General features: G+C 47.6%; 1 protein-coding gene across 1 annotated transcript in view; it reads left to right on the top strand.

Annotated features, from left to right (window-relative positions):
• The window catches only part of LOC147213388 (forkhead box protein N3-like), a 69045-nt gene that overhangs the window by 35325 nt on the left and 17793 nt on the right, over positions 1 to 15927 (top strand). Inside the window, exon 3 of the mRNA XM_086142979.1 lies at positions 10560 to 10711. Coding sequence (XP_085999105.1) covers positions 10560 to 10711 — 152 coding nt within the window. The remainder of the gene's footprint in view (positions 1 to 10559; positions 10712 to 15927) is intronic.

Raw genomic sequence — 15927 nt, 5'->3', positions numbered from 1 at the left:
TATGTTTCTATGACTTGTGAACGATTGAGCGGACGATCTTCTGCCTCTCTTGATCAACCAGCCGACCGGTCCGGGGAGATATAGATAATGAAAGAATTTTTAGAAAATGTAGAGCCCCCATCTGTCCCCTGTTAAGTATCAGACACGTTCAAATCACAAGCAGGCCTTTAGCGCGCTATCTGCCAGGATACTTATGTAATGGACTAATTACATAAAAGGTGGGGTCAGTAGTTTTTTTTTTTTTTTTTTTTTTTTTTTGCCGGTCAGCTCAGGAATCCAGCTCAGCTGTTCTCAGCGGCACAGCGGGGCCAAACAGCTCACCGCCGCGCTCACTTCCAGCATCACATCTTTAGTCCTCCGAAGCCTCGAGGCTCGATGTTTAAATGCCGGAAGGCAAAGGAAATCTGCAGGTCTGGAGGGGGGCGGCGGAGCTGTTCGATCCTCTTTTAAACAAGGGAACGTTTATATTTTGTATTATCGGGATATTGCTGATGTGCTAATATTGTAAAGTCAGAGCCGGGTAAAGTCCTCTACGCTGACGGATCGAAGTTTTGCCTCTTGGAATTTTCATGTTTCGCTCCAAATGTGCCAAATAAGAGTGCTCACTTTCTTACGTTTGTGTTCGTCTTGTCCGGACCTCCGATCGGTCACATGATCTTCTTGATCACGTTTTGCACCAATTGTATTAAGCCGACTACATTTGACGCGGCGACGACGGCAGAAGGCTGTCGGTCGGATTCCCGGCTCCTCCCGTCTTGCACGTCCTCCGGACTCCGATCCGCAAGTCGCTCCCGATGGCCTGGTCGGCAACCTTGCACGGCATCGGTGTGAAGTGCAAACTGTCGCTAACTGTTGGTTAGCGAAGGTCGGATTCTGTGAGGAGTCTCCATGTTCTCGCCGGGTCTGCGTGGGTTTCCTCCCGCAGTCCACAAACAGGAGACCCTACATCACCCTGATGTTTGAATGAGACGGTCGCATGTCTGTATAATACGTGCGAATAGCCGAATGAACTTTTCTATGTCTCCATATGACGGCTGAACATTTTATATCTGTATGAAGGAGTGAATGTTTGCATGTCTCCATTTGATGTGTGAATGAACGGTTGAATCACGATCAGAGTCGCTCCGTTCGCCAAGTTATTTCGCAACGACAAGGAATTTGCTTCGGTTGAGAACAAAACAAAAAAACAACAAAACACAGAGGCAGCCGTTCGCGCCGCCATCTTGGATCATCCTGGAATGGTTGAATATCTATATAGCATGTGAATGGTTATATGTTTTTATCTGATGTGTGAATGAATGAATGTTTGTCCCTGTGATCAGTCCAGGGTGAACCCGCCCAAAAACAGCTGGGATGGACTGAATGAATGAATGAATTTAGTACAGTATGCAGTATTTAAGTACGTCCATTAAAAGACGGCTGGGGTTAAAATACGTAACATACCGGACATTTTGCTCCGGGATGGAGCGGTGCAACCTTTGAATAGCAGCATTCAACCCCAACGTAGCCGGCTGTCAATCGCTCTCCACCCGCCTCGCCCGCCATTCTCTCGGGCCGCAACCCCTCCCACACACACACACCCCCGTCCCCCCCCCCGGCGACTGACGCCCAGACGTAAACGCTCACCGCGTCGAGTGCGGGTTTAATTTAAATCACAGCCCGGCAGTTATCTGCGCTTTGCAGGCATATCCAACTTGAAGTCAAACATATTCCGTATTTTGTCTACAGCTGTACCAGATTCGGCCTTATCAATAGTTGATGATCTCGCCCCCCCCTCCCCCCGCCACCCCTCTCTCTTTCATAGTTCCCTTTCACACTGACGTTCGGCGTTTCCCAGTGGGAACGGCGTTTCGCTTTTGATTTAAGTCTTGATATGGTCTTTTTATACTGTCTCTCCCATCCAGATTTTACTCCATTAAAGTCCGCGGGTAAACGGGGAATGAATCCCTCACTCAATTAGTGCTAAATTAATACTGGAGGATTTAATAACACAGATGCCAGCAGACTTTAGATATCATCTTGCTCCAGGGTGTTGGGCGGGGGTGGGGGTTGGGGTGGGGAATGGGTGTGTGTGTGTGTGTGTGGGGGTGTGTGTGTGTGTGGGGGGGGGGGGACAAACGGCGCTAGCTTCGTGCGTTTAGCTGTTTTAGAATATTCTGTGGGAGCCTTCCTTGACCAGCATATGAACCTGAACTCTTCTTTTTGATTTATCTGTGTGTGTGTGTGTGTGTGTGTGTGTGTGTGTGTGTGTGTGTGTGTGTGTGTGTGTGTGTGTGTGTGTGTGTGCGTGCGGGTGTGTGTTTGAGGAACAAAATGGTTGAAGGATAAAGAGGACACGGTGTGTCTGTGTGTGGATCTGTGTGTGTGTGTGTGTGTGTGTGTGTAATGTGTGCTCATGCACACACACCCTCACGCTATGCTGTCATCTGGCCCTTGACTACGGCGGCGCAGAGTTTCTCTTGTATACATATCTCCATGGCAACTGGGTTGGAGTTGACATAAAAGTATGCTTTTGCTGTAGCAACGGGAAAACTGATTTAGCTCCGCCGACTTAGGCACGCATGTTGGTGTGTGAAATTATCAGCATGTGTGCATGGGCTTTTCAGACGGGCACCGAGGTGCAGCGTGTGTGTCCTCTTGTGCAGCCGTGTGTGTGTGTGTGTGCGTGCGCCCTCAGAAGCATGTGTTAAAGGTGATTTCTGCAAGGACAACCTGTCTTGTCGTCCTGTCACCGCACACCATTACAGACAGCACGCTAATTAACCCTTCAAACCTATTCCCCTCTCGGGCGTGCACACACACACACACACACTTAGCATGTCTGACACACAAACAAACAAGCAACGCACACGCATGCGTGCGCAAAATGCACGCATGAATGCTTAAAAAGGACTCACGCACACGCCGGAGCGCTGTGTCAGTGTGGAAATGAGGGCACATCTCTGCAGACTTCTACTCTACCTGCCAAGTGCAGAGCTTTATCTGAAGCTGCAATTATAGAATCTGGGTAATTTTTAGTTAGACGCCGCCGCTCGAAGCCCATCGCTGATGCGGCCTGCGGACGAACCTCCACCTTCACCTGTTTATGTTTTATATTTTCATGATGCATTTTTTATTATTGCACATTTTACATTGCAAAGAGGATGAAGATGTAGTCTTTTTGTAGCGGCGGGTGGGGGTGTCATGCAGTCGTCACAAGGAAAGGGGTATGTGTGTGTGTGTGTGTGTGTGTGTGTGTGTGTGTGTGTGTGTGTAGGCTTCCACTGAACCCACCAAATCATGTTTCCATCAATTTGTAGAGGTGGAGATTAATATGACAGTGGCCTATTTGTTCCAGTGACTGTATTTCTGGGTCATATCCAGGCAGATGACAAGATGGGGACTAGTTTAGAATAAGCCCGCTACTCCATGTGTCTTTGTGTGTGTGTGCGTGTGTACGCTCGCGTGTGCATGTGTGCGTGTGCATGTGTGTGTGTGGTGTCAGCCTTTGCATGTGGGGAGTGCAGGCTTGTGTGAGAGCTTGAGAGAGTGCAAGTCCCACGGTTGCCATGGATTTGTTTACAAACAGGATTCTTTGCCGCGCTGAGCGACATGCCTTAATGACAAGTGTTGCCCTCGGAGTTTTGGATCGCGGCTAGAGATCGGTATTGTCGCGGCGCAACACGTGCACGCGCTCAGTCACATACAGTAACATCTGATTAAATCACCCCAGATTCGATCGGCCGTTTTGTAGTCTAAAACTCCTACGTGAAGTGAGTCACCTATGTAGTGACCTTGCCCCGTTCAGATACCGGCTATCCTCGAAATCTGGACAGCCGGTTGTTACCGTGTCAACTGTTGCCAACTGTTACCGACATTTCGTTGCCGTGGGATTAGACGTCGTGCGAAACCTTCGCCTTTCGGCCGAAGGTTTTTCAACACGTGCAAAACCTCTAGTAATATAAAACCCAACGACACCTCTGCAGGAATAGTGATGATAATGATAATAATAGATTTTATTATGCTGGGTTTACACCAGTGGCAGATTTAAAGGTGAAAGTTGGAAGGAAATCTTAAGAGTCTCGTGCAGTTGCAGTGCGCTCCAGTCATCTGGGGTCATAAGTCTTAGCGCAGTTGTAGATCAGTCTTTTCCTAGTCTTGGGTTTGTGGCGAGATCAAACATTTTTGATGTTATAGCAAGTCTTTCAGTCGTTACGGCGACGGAACTCAATCAACAACCAATACGTGAGCTCTGACAAAACTAGAAACAGGAAACCTGGTAGACCGGCAGTCACCAGAACGGTTTTGGCGTTAGCGACGTTATTTCTCTGTGTTATGGATGAACGGAAACGACGAAGCGTCCAGAAAGAGGAGCTGCGGGCAGAACAGCCCGGCTTGGACGATGTCAACTCTCCGACGTATCGCCGGGGGGAAAAAATACTGGAAGAATCTAATTGTAGTTTTCCACGAGTCTTTTCCGCACCTGTACACGTAAGATCCAGTCTTTGTAAGATCGCAATTTCAGCCCAGTTTGCCTGAAACTCGAAAAACTGGACCTGAATGCATGTGAGATAATAGTTATACACGTCTTTTTCCAAATCTTTCTTTAGATGTATGGACGGGATTACTCGACACTCAAGGACGCCGTATACACAAATGAAAAATTTAAAAGAAACAATAAAAATTAAAAACGATAAAATACACGTGCATGAACGACTAACAGCCATTCGCGAATTTCTAAAATTCTAAAAACCCCTCGGTTCCTCCAACCGAACCCGGTAATGGACGTTTTGGTAGTCGTGTATCTGGTTGATAGAGAACTAGTTGTGTTGTATGCTATATGTTTAATCCGCTGTTTATCTGCACTGGATATATACAGTAAGTAATGATTGATCCTCATATCGCGGCGGGTTAATCTGGCTTAAAGCGGCCCGGGTTAATACTTTTACTCCGAGGCGGGAGTCGGATGGGGTGGGTGCGGCCGTAATGCTCAAGATTGTATAGGTTTTAAAGGTATTGCTGGCCGAGGCCGTATAATGCGGCGGATTTTCCCCCAAGGGGCCAGTTTTACGGAGCGTGGCGGTTGAAAGGTCAAGGGTCACGGCGCCGGGCTCTCGATGTCAAGCGGGCGCTTCCTGTCGGACTGATGTAAAATGGGAACCGCCTCGAAACCGCGCGCACTTAGACATAAATGTACGAATAATTTGTCATTTCTCTGCGCGCAGAGGTTGAACTTGACGCGCCGCCTCTTCAGTCGGCCGCCTCGGATCAACTTCGACTGACGGCGACCGCGGGGATTATTTTGAATCGTAACGTTTAAGTTGCTTAGCTGAATTAATAAACACCGTCTGATTTTTCCCACTCGACGGGGTCGAGGCGGCTTCGGTTTTCGTTTTTGCTAAATCCCATCAGCGCGGGGGTCCGGCGGGTTCAGCCGGTGAAATCTAAAGCGCGGCGGCGGCGGCGGCGGCGGCGGCGGCGCTCCACGTTCCCGAAGACGCCCGGGTTTGTTGCCGCTGGGGGTTGAGACGTTACCGCGTTGTCACGTGGCTCCCCTTTGACCCTCGTTAAACGCGGCTGTTTTTTTCCGTATTATTTTTAATTAAAAATAAATCCATCTGTCCGTTTTTCGCTGGCGCCTCCAGACCAGTCGGGGTCACGCATAGACCAAAATCTGTCACGCTATTTCAAAATATACAGATAATTTATTCTTAAATTAACCTCCTGGCTGCCGATAGAGGAGGTCAGCTCTTCAGTCACACCGCAAGGAGGTCCCTGGTTCGATTCCGAAAAGGAAAAAAAATGGAGGACGTTCATCGGAGGCCCGTCCACACTCACGAATGCGAGTTTGAACAGCTGAATGTATCTAGATCAGGGATGTCAGACTCATTTTCACATCAGCATAGTAGACCACATGTAACAATAACAGTATAAATGTAACCCAATGTAAAATAAATATAACTACTCCTTAATGTTAAATAACTTACATATGCATTCCCATCTTTCCTGAAACAGCTTTCAATCTGCAACAACTTTTCTCTTCCTGGACATTTAGGGATCATTCGTATTTCTCACTTTCACTTGTCAAAATGGCATTTATGTGACTACGCTGCGATCTGATGGCGGGATGCCGTCACTTTGCGGGCAACATGACCGGCATAGATTGCGGGAAATGTAATTTATGGCCAACTGTTTCTTTATTTCAAGACAATCAGACCTTTTAAGACCTTTTAAGTTCTCGTGGCAGGCCACATTTGGCCCGCGAGCCTTGAGTTTGACACATGATCTCAATGATGACTTGTATGTCCCTAAATGTGGCCCTGTGATGGACTGGTCCAGGGTGAACCTCGCCTCTCGTCCAATCACAGCTGAGATAGGCAACCCTGAGTGCAGGATAAGTGGTATAGATAATGAATGAATGAATGAATAATTAACCTCCTAAAATGTTGCAGCGGGAGATGTGGCGCTGGCTGGCGTACCCTAAGCGCACTCGTTTTTGATCAAGCAGGTTAATTCTTGACGAAATCTTCTTGTCTTGGCAACTTTTCTTAGAAATTCAAGTGGGTTGCCAAGACAAGAAGATTTCGACAAGAATTTACCATGACCTGGATGACCGAGAACCTCCAAAGACATCAAGCTAGTTAGCTTAGCCTGGCACAAAGCAGCACTTAGAACGTCTCTACTCCCCCGTACAAGTAAGCCCGGTCACGCTGGAAATTCCAAACCCGCTCGGGGTCACAGTCCGAAGCCGCGAAGAGCAGGTGACATAGCGAAGACATTAGCCGAGACTGTGAGCGAGGTAAGGGGAGCCTTGTCCTACCGTCCAATCAAACCCGAAGCTCGCCAGTTCACGCTGTTTTAACGTTCTGAGTCGACTCTTTTCTTTGCTTTGGGACGGCTGTGGCTCCGAATGTCGGCCGTTCGATTCCCGTCACCTCCTGTCTGCATGTGGAGGTGCAAGAAGCTAAAGTCCAATTTGCTCCGTTATGGCCCGGTTAGCGCCTTAGCGCTACACTGTCATGCAGAGTAACGTTAACATATACAGAAGCATACAAAGTAACGTTTTTTTTTTTAATTTGTTTATTCTCAGCATCTCACTCCAAGTATCTATAAAACCGTCTAATTTACCCGTTTTTCGATATGTTTTACCAAAAAAAAAACAAAAAAGCAAATCCCCACGAACGTTGACCGATGACTGTTTAATCCGCTGCCTTGATGGATTAGCGGCAATGTTTTTTTTTTTTTGTCAAACAGATGTGTTTTTTTTTTTTTTTTTTGTGCCGTAGGATACAAACGCCTATATGTTAAAAAGCCAGACGTTGCAGTCATGACAGTGTTGCTAGCAGGGTCAGCGGCAGCAGGACTTTTTAATATCTGCTATTTCCAAGGAAAACCAGCCCCCACAGCTTATATAACACAGGAAACAGATGTTAGCAACACACAATCGTCTCCCCCTCTGTCTCCCTTTCTCCCTCCCTCCATCTGCCTTTGTATCCCCTTCTCTCCCTTTCCTCCTTTCACGCGGGCGGTGACGTGTCCAGGTCCGGCCACCTCATGCGTGTTTTCTCCGTTACGGACACACACCTGCTCCGCTCATTATTCTGCAGCTCTATGCACCAGATGTTAAAAAAAAAAAAAAAAAAAAAAAAAAAAACAACAAAAAAAAGCCCAGCCTGCATTTTGGGAAAAAACGATTTCCGTCCCACGCGCACACACACACACACACACACACAAACACACAAACACACACACGGTGTGACATGGACGTATCTCATTAGATCCGTTTCATTTAAGGTTCAACTCCTGAGTCTGTCGTCGTGCTTTGACAGTTTTACACTCACGCTGCATGAGGTATTTCTTTCACTTCTGTGTGTGTGTGTGTGTGTGTGTGTGGTGAACATTTTGGATTATTTGTTGTGTAATCCAGCCCTAAAGAGGAATAAACTCCATGGACTGTTCTGAAGTCAGATTAGATGAGGAAGGGGGCGGGGGGTTAAGAATAGAAAAACAGATCCAGGTTGATGTCAAGACGGATGATGTAAGGTTAGATGTGTGTCACACGGTTACCGTGCCGACCCTCAGTGCAAAAAATACAAAAATATAAGAACCCGAACCCCCCCCCCCCCCCCCCCCCTTCCGCCCCCCTCCGCCTTTTCCTCTTTAACTTCTGAATTCATCTGAAACCCCAAAAGTCCATTTTGCCTCCTCCGGCTGCCGAGCCGAGATGATGCCTGTTGCCACGGCGACCACAATAACCCAGGTGACAGACCTTTTCCCGCGAGCGGCGGCCTGTGATTGGCCTATCAACCGGGAGGGGGGGGGGGGCGCAGGTTGAGTGTTTTGATTGGACGGCCGGCCGACAGAGGCAGAAACCCCCGGCAAACGGAGACGCTGCGGAGAACATTGATTTAATCGGCCGGCAGGCAGGCGGGCAGTTGTCACACACACACACACGCACACACACATATATTCACACTTTTATATATGTGCGCACACACACACACACACATAAATGTTGGTATGCTGAAGGTGCAGGGGGAAATTTGGCCCAGCGGGGGTCATCTCTGTGGGAGCAAGTGTATGTGTGTGTAATATCATGCTCTCCAGGAGAGGCGTTGCTGGCAGTAATAGAAGTACTCCCAGGAGCGGATCAGGCCGGGTAATATCACACTCCCTAGGGAACTGGCAGTACACACTCACACTTATACACACACACACACACTCACACACGTGCGCACGCGCTTACGTGCTCAGCAAAACATTGCACATATGGCGGCGCGTGTGAGACCGACATGCTAATGGGCCATCCAGACGTGTATCAGCGGTGCAATGTAGCTCCGGATGATGGAGATTAACTTTTTTTTTTTTTTTTTTTTCTCTCGCCGAACGTCTCGATAACGCGTGGGAAGGAAGAATCGATTCCCGTGCGATTTTGTAACGACACGGTTTGGACGATCTGTGGATTTTTCTGGTGTTTCTCGCTTGACGAGCGAGGTTTTAGTTGATTTTGCTGAAACGCGTCGCCGGATGTGTGGTAACTAAACACCCCGGAAACGGACAACACGACCTGAATTTAAGAAGGAGCAAAGTTTTTTTTTTTTTTTTTTCCAAAACGTCTGTCAGTCATAGGCAGCTTGGAGATGCCATAAATGGAGGCCATAAATTGTGACGATGTGAATGAGAGGGTGAATGGTTTTATTTCTCTATATGACGCGTTTATGAATGAATAGCACGTCTCACTATGACCTGTGAACGGCAGCACGTCTACAGGATAGAGTTCTTTATCTTCTGTAATGCAATTAAAAAAAACTAAAATTACTTTTTCATGATATCCTAATATTTTGAGTAAGGATTTTGGAGTTTTCTTAGGACAAAATAATAAAAGGCTTGCAATATTTCAGTTATTTGTAATGAATCCAGAATGTATGACATTTTTGTTTTTGTAATCGCATTATAGAAGATAAAGAACTTTATCACAATATTCTAATTTTCTGTATATCAGGGTTAGGCAATTATTTTTGCCTCGCGGGCCACATTTCTTTTTTAATTATTATGCAGGGGCCAACGCGGTAGCATGTAAATTGAACAAAATGAAAACTGTAATTGAAATATTCACATTTTTTTGGCATTTTATTTCAACATTAAAATCATTAATCATCATATAATTTTACCGACGTTAAGATAAGCCCCTATAGGTAATGAATGAATAAATGAATGAATGGCCAATTGCAAGTAATGTCAGCATCTTTAGGACTTCCTGTTGCTTTCAAGTCCTGGTTATAGATGTGCCTGGAAGTTCTACCCTTTTATTTGACCCAAATTTGAGTGAATCTGAACACCATCGCCCTGGAGAACTGTCGAATTCAGGTTTCAGAATATTGTCTCAAATCCACATATCTGACATTCCTTTCTCACACACACACACACACACACACACCGAGCTTCTACCTGTAATCACAGAGCCCGACCCGAGGGGGTAGGTGGCTTTGGATTTCGTATTTACTCTGGCGCTATCTTCATCTCCTCTTCCTGCCATTGTCGGCCTCCGCCGAACACAAATCACGCACACACACATACCACCCCCCCCCCCACACACACACACACACTTCAGATGACAAGGAAGATGAAAGTGGGGGGTCGGGGGGGGAGGCTGTGAGTGAGAAACAGACTGGGGAAGTATTTTCACAATGACCTGTTTGAAAACCCCTGTCTGTAACACACAGGCTGGTTTCACTCTGATTTGGAGGCCACAGATTCATTAGGTGGTGAGTCGGGCCGGGGGGGGGGGGGGGGTTGCGGTGGGCTCGGTGGGCTCGGTGGGCTCGGTTGGGGGGGGGGGGCTGGGGCTACTTTGATCTAAAAATACCCGGCGCTGTGGCCTCTGGAGGGGAAAAGGTTCAAGAGTTTCCTCTACATCCACGAAAAAAAGGTTTGTTTTCCAGGTGAGATCGGTAAACATGGAGCGAGGTGGAGCGGCGCCTGCGGAGCTTGTTTTTTTGTCATCGGGGAGGGACTTCCAAGGGATTTGGTATCCCTTCCGATAACCTCTTTTTTCCCCACCCCGCCCCTCTGTCTTCCAGAGCATAGGCAAAGGTTCCCTGTGGTCGATAGATCCCGAGTACAGGCACAACCTCATCCAGGCGCTGAAGAAGACGCCGTACCATCCCTACTCGCCGGGCCTGGCCGCCCCCTCCACCTCCCCTCCCACCCTGCCTCAGGCCTTTCACCACAGGTAGGCCGCCGAGACCTTCGCACACTCGGTCACCCAATGAACACTTAGGAGAAGCGATCCGAAGCGTGTCGTCCCGCCTCCTCGCCCCAAAGGTTGGTGGAGTGCATCTGGTCGGTTTCCTTGTGATTCCCCTCCTTATAGATCGGATGCAGCCGGTCCGCCTGGCTGCCCGCGTGCACCGGCGCTGGTGCAGGTTGATGGGCTGCAGGGGGGGGTCAGTGAACACGGCACAGGCTCGCTTCTCGGAATCTGACTTCTAAAGGGCCGGAGGATATTTGAAATAAGAGGAAAGGATGGGTTTGAAAGTGATCGAGAACCGCGGGAACCTGGGCAGCAATGAAGTGCGTTGAACGCCCGAGAATCTGGAACACAAAGTCAGCTTGGACTCACCTAACCAATCACGTATGACCTCTAACCCATCACCACGTATCACCCATAACCCATAACCCATCACTCATAACCTATCACCCATCACCCATTGCCCATCACACATTACACATAACCCATCACCCATAACCCACCACCTACAACCCACCACCCATAACCTATAACCCATCGCCCACCAACCATAACCCATTGCCCATCACCCATAACCTATAACCCATCACCCTTAACCTGTAACCCATCACCTATAACCTGTAACCCATTGCCCATAAAAACAGCATCCATCATCCATAAGCCACCACCAATAACCCGCCACCCATCACTAACAACCCATTGGCCATAAAACCATCACCCATCCCCAATAACCCACTACCTATAACCCGCCACCCATAACCCATCACCCACCAACCATAACCCATTGCCCGTTACCCATAACCTATAACTCATCACCCATAGCCTAAAACCTGTCACCCTTACCCTATAACCCATCATCCGTAACCTGTAACCCACTACCCATAAAACCACCACCCATCATCCATAAGCTCCCACCAGTCACCCATAACCCATCACTAACAACCCATTGGCCATAAAACCATCACCCATCACCAGTAAACCACCACCTACAACCCACCACCCATAACCTATAACCCATCACCCACCAACCATAACCCATTGCCCATCACCCATAACCTATAACCCATCACCAATCACCCATCAGCCATCACCGGTAACTTACCAGCCAGACTCGCTATCCTTTGTGCAGGACAGGTGTTTTGAGTAATCAAAGAATGAATTGCCTGCTTGGTTTTTGATAAGAGAACCCAAAGCGGCCCTTGAAAAACAAAGAGCTTTTGATTCTAATAGATTCATCCGAAGAAAAAAGAATTCAAATAACTTGAAAAGTCTTCGCTTTCCGCGACAAATTGAAAGGTAGTCGGCAACCGAACCGGACGACATTGAGCGGACGCGAAATGACGACAGACTTCAATCCACCCGTTCGTGTGTCATATGGACGCTTACGACATTTCGCTTATTCATTCACCCGTCGTAAAGACGCCCGTCCATTTGCTCTGCCGTCCTTCTCGACGCGAGGCGGCGGGGAAGAAACGCTAACGGCGCCGGCCCGACGCTCCAATCGGTTCCTTAGACATTCCTCCCGTGTTACCGCGCCGCCTTTGAATCAGTGGTGAAACTCAGCTTTGAATCCAACCCAGGCTCCCCCCCGCCCAATCCAGAGCAGCATTTTAGGATTTCTGCCACCTCCTTATCAGCCGCTGCGATTATCTGATGCCTCTGATCTCTAAGAATCCGGCTAAAACAAACGGAAGCGGGACGTCTGTGAATTAAAAGTTGATGAAATCGGAATAAATCATGGCGTCGGGCCACGTGCGCGATTCTGCTTGTCTGTTTGTTTGTTTTTAAGACGGAGGGGGTCCCGGACAGCTGATCCCACACAATTAGCATGTTAAAACGTGATGTAAAATGCTGATCTTATTTATTTTGATTTTTATCTTATTTATTTTGATTTTTATCTTATCTATTTTTTTTATGACCGTATTTTCCGGACTATTGAGCACACCTGAATATAAGCTGCGATGGCTGAAAATAAAGAATTATAGTGTACATATATAGGCGCACATGTCCAGCCGCAGGTGTCCAGGTTGAACTTTGTTTTTTACTTTTAATTAAATATATACCGGTAAAATCCGCAAATACATACTGGAAATGCTTTTTCCCGAACAGTACCTGTAAAACAGCTGATGATAATATCAAAAATAAATAACACAAGGAAAAGTCCATCCATTTTCTATCCCCGCTTTTTGTCCAACTCCGGCTGATCGCTATCTCGGTCTTCCTCCTGCGCACTAAAACCGTTAAACTCGTCTTCCTCTGTATCGGAATTGAACAACCTCAGAATTTCACTGTAATTTAATTGGTCCGATGTGACGAGGCTTAATTGTTTTGGCGGCGAGAAGCTCGTTAGCCCAAAAAAAATCTGTAAATTAGCCACACGGTTAGCGGCATATAGTCTGGAAATGTATTTATTTTAAAATTATCATTTTTTTTTTTTTAATTTGTAAAAAATTATTTTCAAAATGTGTTTATTTTAAATCCATACTTTATGCGTGTGTACATGTCTGCACGCCATAAAAAAATTTTTTTTTATTAATGATGGTAATAAACAGCAGGCCAGGGACGTGTACCTCTGTTCCACCCCTCCCTCCAAAAATCGGACGTCGTTTTACGCGTCAAAACTCAACCCCCGCCTACTCGGGGGTCACCCTTCCCGAAAATCTTCGGGAGAGCCGCCCGTTCCCCTGCTCCGCGTCGCCCCCGGCAACCCCTCTCTTTTCCCTCCTCATCCTCAGGCATACATTATATACTCGTGCGGCACCCGGCACTCTGTCTTCTTTATTTATCTTTGCCGTGATTTATTCCATCTCTCTTTTTTACTGTCTGTCCACCACTTTATCATTCAATTAAACCCTCCTTTGTCTACATTCACAAGCAGACACACTCCCCACACACACTCTTTTTCACACACACACACCGCTCGGGGTCTCCCTGCCTCCCCCCTGCCTTCGGCGACGTCTCGGTTTCCGCCGCCGCTGCCCATCCCCGCGGAAATGTCAGCGAGAGCTACCATTGCGTCTCTTCTCCCCCCCCCCCCCCCCCCTCCTTGTCGCTCTCTCGGAGTAACCACCCTAACCCACCGCCGGCACCCACACCCACAGCCCACAGCCCACCCCAGCCCACCCACCCCACCCGGCCCCCCGGCCGAGCCGGGCAGGTTGGCTCGCAGAGCCAGTGGACTGTGTAAGACAGAATAATTGGTTCACCATAAAATGTAAAAGTGTCATTTTGAACAATGAGCTACGGGGAAGTGGAACAAATTGGAGGCCGGATTCGGAACACGGCGGCGGCGGCGGCGGCAAAGGGGTGTAGAGAGGAGAGGTCAGAGTATGGGTGGCGGCGGCGGCGGCGGCGGCGGCGGTGGTGGGAGGGTTCATTTGCATCGCGACTCACTGTGGGAAATGAAGGGAGTAAAGCGAGGACAGTTCATTTCTCGGTTGCCGCGGAGCTCGGGGTCCGTCGCTATGGAGAGCATCGCCCGGCCCGCGCGCTCCCTGTGGTTCGGGCGACCTCGAGTCCAACTTTTGGGGTAACGTGAAAGGCGTGCACGTGAGTTAATTACCCGTAAATGAACAATAGCCGCTGATTGTTTCCACTGCTTGCAGGCACACGGCAGCGAGGCGAATGGCAGAACTTCATTCAAAAAATGTGCGTTTTAAACATGGCTGCCTGTTTTCTCATGTGCAAAAAAAGGATAAATCAGGAAGCCGTACGTCGTTAGAATCGGCATCACGTCGCCGTCACTTCGGCATTAAAAGTGAAACACCTTTATTTTACAGACGCCGTGTACTTTTAACGGGGAAATAGTTTGAGCATGTCTGTGTAGTTTTAATTTCACGGCCTTATTCCATAACACGGTCAGGATTGAAGGATTCTGTTTATCGTTATATGCACGGAATGGAAACCCGGCTCAATGAAAAACTTGCCAGGCCTGCAAGAGACACAGAACAGAAGCATAAAGGGCAGTGAGTGGAAGATGCAGTGGGCATGAAAACTTTGCAATCTGGCATCCCACAGTCCAAAAACCATGCAGAGGGTTCATTGGATTCCCTACATTGAGTTTCATGTCTCGATGTGATGAGAGTGTGAATGGTTGTTTGGATTAAAAAATTCAAGCCTTTTATTGTCATGACACCGAGTGTAATGAGAATTAGAGATTCAGTGGGATCAAACTGAAAAAAACAGCCTTAAAAAGGAGTACGCAGCACAACAATACAACGATAGCAGCATCTCCCGGTTAGAGATAGAAGACAGAAAAAATAAGACAAACAGTAAAAAAAGTAGATGAATAACAACTGGAAGGATAGATAAATGAAGATGTAGAAAAAAAAAAGGAAAAAACTGAATCCTGCCTGCCAGCCAATCACAGCCAGGGTAAACGTTATAGATAATGAATGGATGAATGATTGGAAGTGCAAATAGGGAGTGTGTGAACTGTAAGGTGAACGCTCAAGCGCAGGCGGTCCGTGAATATTCTGAGGGTGTTCGTGGCTGTTTTACGAGTTTGGACGACTGCAAACTACAACGTGAACGAGTCAAGTGCACCATTGAGTGTGCAAATTAGGGAAAAAAGGTGCGAGTGAATGGACAAACTGCGGCCTTTTGAACCAAATGGACTGGATAAAGGATGTTCTGTGACATGGGTATTCCAGCTCTCCCATTGGCTCATCGGATTTTGCGAGGTCCGACCGCAGACGTTCTGATTGGAGGGATGGCGCTCTGCGTGGCGGCGGGGGAAGGGAAGGCATCTCTCTTCCAAGTCACGGCGAACGCTTCCTCTGAAACAATATAACAACCTTCTATGCGGCCCCCGTTGTTGTTTTCATTATCAAACCTTTGTGTAGAGATTTCATTGAAATGACGCAGAGAACTCCACAGAGTCAAAGGTGACTTTGAGTGTCTTGTTGTTCGGCGCAAAGAAATCCCAGCGGAGAAAACGCCCTCGGAATATCCGGCCTTTCTTCCTTTTTTTTTTTTTTTTTTTTTGATGGGTTCGCTCAAACGGATCGGTTGAGCGGCCGACGAATGAAAAGGATTGCAATTATTGCCTGCAGATTGACTAATTGGTTCTAGTCTCCATTAATTTACTCACAACATGAGCACCGACGGAGGGTCTGCATCGTCGGAAGCAAGACATCCATTGTTTTTTCTTTTTTTTTTTTTTTTTTTTCTTTTTTTTTTTTTTGTCGAAGTTACGC

The sequence above is a fragment of the Fistularia commersonii genome, chromosome 36 (assembly GCF_037954325.1).
Source record: "Fistularia commersonii isolate RoL2024-O1a breed Wild chromosome 36, RoL_Fcom_v1.0, whole genome shotgun sequence".
Classification (NCBI taxonomy): domain Eukaryota; kingdom Metazoa; phylum Chordata; class Actinopteri; order Syngnathiformes; family Fistulariidae; genus Fistularia; species Fistularia commersonii.
Note: the sequence above shows the minus strand (reverse complement) of the source record. Positions and strands in the feature narration are given on the sequence as shown.